Source organism: Quercus suber, unplaced genomic scaffold, assembly GCF_002906115.3.
Source record: "Quercus suber isolate HL8 unplaced genomic scaffold, Cork oak 2.0 scaffold_1000, whole genome shotgun sequence".
Classification (NCBI taxonomy): Eukaryota; Viridiplantae; Streptophyta; class Magnoliopsida; order Fagales; family Fagaceae; genus Quercus; species Quercus suber.
Genome location: NW_027070415.1, coordinates 29,871 through 35,362, shown reverse-complemented (window position 1 = coordinate 35,362; position 5,492 = coordinate 29,871). Strand labels below are relative to the sequence as shown.

Here is a 5,492-nt window from a genome sequence, read left to right as displayed (position 1 = left end):
TACTCGCAAGTGTACGAACCGTACCGAAGTATAGTTTGACAAGAACGAGGTCGAACCCACAGGGACTTGAATGAACGTAGGAAAATTAATTAAACCTTAACCAAATTAATCCTAATCTAGTTTAATAAAAATTGGTTGTTTTGAAATTAAATAAACTAAGCAAATAATAAAATTAAGCAAATAGTTAAACTAAGCAAAAGATATAAAGCAATAAAAAGATGTAAACAATCAAGGGAAAGGAATTAAGGTTTTGGAATCCGTCTTGTAAGTCATATCAGCATTGGTCATCCCTTATATGGCATGAAGAGGGAGGCTTTCTTTCCAATGTGGGACAAGAGCAAAAATTGCCTAGGCTCCAATTGGTCTAGCCCTTGGCCTTGAAGAAAAAAATGTCCCCACAATATATATTGACTCTCTCTCCCTATAATTGTTTGATGTATAGGTTTGTGATAGAAAATAAATGAAAAGATACGGCCAATAGGATAAGTTTGAACCATAAATGGATGAATTTTCTTTAGAGCACAAAGTTTGAACTCTCCCAAATTGCAGCAACAGAATTGCAGTGGGTTGTTGACAGATAAGTTGGTAGATAAGATGGCAGCAACAGATCGGGTTGAAGAAGTGAGAGTGAAATTCAAACTTGACAATGAAGAAGTGAAGGATTATAGTGGACTGTTGGCGACTACGAAGAGAGATAGCGGTGATAATGAATACATTTGATGGATGTTATGCATCAATAACATGATAAATACATTTTTAATGCATTTTTTTAAGTTTTATATGTGAAATTCAACATATAAATTTATAAAACTTATATAATAAAATTTATATTAACCATAAGCTTCAGTCTTACATAAAATGTCAACCTTGTAATGGCTTTGTAAAACAATTTATGCATAGTAAATGTAGTGGTGGAGCTCAGAAATTTATCCGAGGGCAACTACTTATAACAAAATTCTTGAAAAAAAAAAATTCATCAAAAAAAATAATTAGTTCCATATATTAACTTTAAAAACTCACACTTTAAAAGCTAAATATTTGAAATTTATAAACTAGTTACATAATTAATTTCAAATATATATATATATAAACTAAAAAATAATACATATTATATATTAGATGTTAGTATATGAATAGTGAATAAGTTGATTCTAAAAACTAAAGAATAATTTTTCTCAGAAAAAAAAAAAAGAATAATAAATAAAGTTATAAATAAACACATATAGCCATACATGTTTTTAGCCAAAGTTTAGAGTCAGTCACTTTAAACTTTAAAGTTACAAGACAACATTAAAACTACTAAAAGAGCTCATGGTATCACACAAAGAAGAAGAAGAAGAAGAAGAAGAAGAAGAAGAAGATAAATCGGTTGCTATTGACTTGGATTGGAGCATGAACTGAGCGGACCACATCGGCGAGGTGATTCGATTGACGGTGTGGTGGCGTGAGGTTTTCACACAATAAATTGATCTATTTTATTTTATCTGTACTTTTTTCTTTGTTAATTTGGATTTTTTTTTTTTTTGGAGAAACTGTTAATTTGGATTTTAGACAATTGGGGTTTTGTAAGTATTTAAAGAGGCCACGCCCACAACTAATTATTGCGCCAAGGCAATATTTTGTTTTTTGGGTTTTTCTTTTCCAATTTAATGTTTTGGGTTTTCTATTCCATTTCTTTTTATAAGTTTAAATATTTGAGGATCAAATATAAATGTTTAAGGACTAAACTAGTAAACTCTACTCTATCTATTTGCTAATAACAAAAAGTTCTAAATTTTTTATTTTAGGAGGTCAAAATCTAAAATTTCAAGGGGCCAAGAAGTAAGTTGTAAATGATTTTGTTTGTTTTTGACAAAAATCTAATGGGAATTTCAAAAAGTCAAGGGGCCATGGCCCCCTTGGCTCTGCCAATGAGTAAATGTATAGTCCAAAAGACTTATACTTATAGAAAGCGGAGAAAATACATCGTGTATCATTAGGTGTATGTATATTTCCTCCCTCTCATATGGAAGTAAATCTCACACATTTTAGTAAATATACACGAACTAGATGCATGATATATACCTAGCTTGAAGTGTTATTGAGAGTTTAGAGACTAGAGAGTTTGACACATTGCCTTCGCAACTGCTACCTAAGACATTGGGCGAGAAATAAGTACATAATTGAATCTTCTCTCTCTTTTTTTATTATTATTATTATTATTATTAAAAAAAAAAATTAAGGAGACTCTCTTTTTTTTCCTATTTCTAACTTGCCTGAGTAACATATACTTGGTACAGGTACAACTTCTCCTTATCGACACATTATATATATATATATATATATATAAAATAATGCATGCAAAGCCAAATGCGATTACATACTCAATGACGCAAATCAAATGAGAGAAACAAGAAAAATTTTGGTGCCACAAACTAGTGCACAACTCGCCCATGTGGCGAGTTGTGGTTGGTGGAGGGGTGATGATAGGTCATCCCACCACCAACCACAACTCACCACATGGGTGAGTTGTGCACTAGTTTGTGGACCAAGAACTTCTCGAGGCACTGGATAGGCACCATCATTATTATATCCTCTTTGGGCCTAAAAGGCGTGCACCTCATCTGTCCAAACTCCAAAGCGTGAAACGTGATCTTCAATGTGGTGTACACAAATGTTATTCTTTTTTTTTGAAAGGTACACAAATGATATTCAAACACTAACTAGCTGGTCCCTATAAATATGTAGTGACCACATGCATGCATCTTCAATCATAGAGCATCAAAAATCATTTCAGAATCATAAAAAATAAACATGGTAGCCATCTTACTATATTTGTCTCTCACTCTTCTCATCTTTCTTGTTGCTATCAAGCTCATCGTCAAAACAAGAACTACTCGACCAAAACACCTCCCACCTAGCCTGCCTTCTCTTCCAATTATAGGCCATCTCCATATCATTGAAAAACCACTCCACCGTACTTTCCTTGCCCTCTCACAAAAATATGGTCAAATATTCTCACTCAAATTTGGTTCACAATTTGTGGTCATTGTGTCATCCCCATCAGCAGTTGAAGAATGCTTCACAAAGAATGACATAGTATTAGCCAACCGTCCTCCCACCCTATTAGGCAAGCACCTTGCCTACAACAACACCACCTTAGTACAATCCCCATATGGCGATCACTGGCGCAACCTCCGCCGTATTAGTACCCTTGAAATATTCTCAAACAATCGCCTCAACAAGTTCTTAGGCATCCGAAGGGACGAGATCAAGTGCTTGCTACGAAACCTGTCACGCAATTCTTGCCACGGGTTTGCCAAGGTGGAGCTACAATCAATGCTCTTGGAGATGACATTTAACACCATAATGAGAATGGTGGCAGGGAAACGGTACTACAGGTATGATGAGGATGAGAAGGACGAGCAAGAAGCAAGACAGTTTAGGCGGATAATGAAGGAGATAACAGGGTTCGGAGGGGCATCAAATCCAGCAGAGTTTGTACCCATCTTGCGGTGGATGGATTATGGAGGTTTGGAGAAGAAATTGAAGAGTCTCTCTAAGAAGATAGATGAGTTCTTGCAAGCACTTATTGATGAACAAAGGCGTAAGGAGGAAGAGGGTAACACTATGATTGACCATATGCTTTCTTTGCAAAAATCGCAGCCAGACTACTACACAGACCAAATCATCAAGGGTCTTATATTGGTAAGTGCACTCAATAGTGCTTCATCTCTTATTGAGAAAACTAGGAAATAAGGTTTTGTTTGATTCTTGCATCTAAAAAAGCTGTCATGCAATTATCTGTTTTCTTTTTCTTTAGTAGCTTCATCGAAATTGCTGTCTAGTGCGAAAAAGTGATATTTTTAGGGCTTATTTGGCAACGCTTATTTTGTTGAAATTAAAAACTTGTTGCTAAAAATATTGTAGATAAAGGTAAAAATGAGCTGAAATAGCATCGTGGAATTTATGAATAGTATCAAAAAGTACAGTGGAACCCATGAATAGTAGCAAAAATAAGCTGAATAATAAAATAATTTAGTTTTTTTATCCGCATCCAAACGCACACTTAGTCCTAACAAAAAAAAAAAAAAAAATCCATAATAACATTAGACTAATTAGGTACATACAACTTATCAAATAACTAAAATAAGAACTAGTTACATACATGTCATCATCGTTAAATGTCCCAAAACAAACCATTTTATTTAATATACTATTGTTCTATTCTAAACACTTCGTTTATAATGCGCAGGTATTGTTATTGGTAGGGACTGATACATCAGCAGTCACATTAGAGTGGGCAATGACTAATCTACTAAATCATCCTAATATATTGAAGAAGGCTAGAGATGAGATAGATAGTCAAATTGGAGAAGAGAAATTGATTGAGGAATCAGATGTGTCCAAATTACATTACCTTCAAAGTATTATCTCAGAAACCCTTCGATTATATCCAGCAGCACCATTGTTAGTACCCCATATGTCCTCCGCTAATTGTACCATTGGAGGATATGATGTACCGAGTGGCACAATGTTATTGGTCAATGCATGGGCCATACATAGAGATCCTAAGGTGTGGGACGATGCAACTAGTTTTAAGCCTGAGAGGTTTGAAAATAGTGAGCTTGAAGGACATAAGCTAATGCCATTTGGGATTGGGAGGAGGACTTGTCCTGGGTCGAGCCTCGCCCAACGTACAGTGAGCCTAACTTTGGGTTCGTTGATTCAAAATTTTGAGTGGGAAAGGGTTACTACAAAAGAGGTTGACATAAATGAAGGTAGTGGGGTCACTATGCCTAAAGTCATGCCATTGGAGGCCATGTGCAAAGCACGCCCAATCATGCATAAGCTTCTTTCTAAGTCGACGGATAATGTTTGAACGATCTCCTTAAGTTACTTTTTAGAGACTTGCTTAGTTATTCACGGATAATTTTAATCATTTAATAAACTAAAATAAACAATTACATATTCAATTTGAAAATTGAATTATTGTATCTATATAAAGTTGTTTCCCTTTTTCTTTTTTTCTTTTTTTTTTTTTTTTTTGGGTGTGGTCTTGATAGTGATTTGTATATGTGTTTAAGGAGTAAGAAAGGATTTGGATAATTTTACTTTTCATTTCCAAATTCTTATGTTAAATTAGGATATTTTGTTAGAGGATATAAATAAATCAAATCGTCTAAAATTTGAAAGTTAACTGAAAAATATTTGTTTATTTACTAAATTGGTGAGATGAATGTCTAGAAATTTGAGAAATATTTTTAGATAATATATATAAATATATATATCCGGTATGGCAGTAATCCGTCCAAGGTGACGGTAGCAACAAGTAGTATAATGAACATAAAACTGAAAATACTTCTTATTGAAAGTAGATTAAACACTTACAGTAGTAGTGAATACAAGATCTCAGAATAGTTACAAAGCTTGAACTAGTCCTAGTTACAAGGTTTTTGTGAACGGTAATCCATGAATAGTAATCCGTGAACAGTAATCCGTGAGCAGTAATT

At 34.0% G+C, this 5,492-nt stretch overlaps 1 protein-coding gene across 1 annotated transcript; it reads left to right on the top strand.

The window, feature by feature from the left end:
* The first annotated feature begins 2,754 nt into the window (after nucleotides 1-2,754).
* On the top strand, nucleotides 2,755-5,208 carry LOC112034277 (cytochrome P450 81Q32). The gene is made up of 2 exons (XM_024067099.2): nucleotides 2,755-3,687; nucleotides 4,235-5,208. The coding sequence occupies exons 1-2, from the start codon at nucleotides 2,794-2,796 to the stop codon at nucleotides 4,859-4,861; spliced, it is 1,521 nt and encodes a 506-aa protein (XP_023922867.2). The 5' UTR covers nucleotides 2,755-2,793; the 3' UTR covers nucleotides 4,862-5,208.
* Nucleotides 5,209-5,492: the final 284 nt, after the last annotated feature.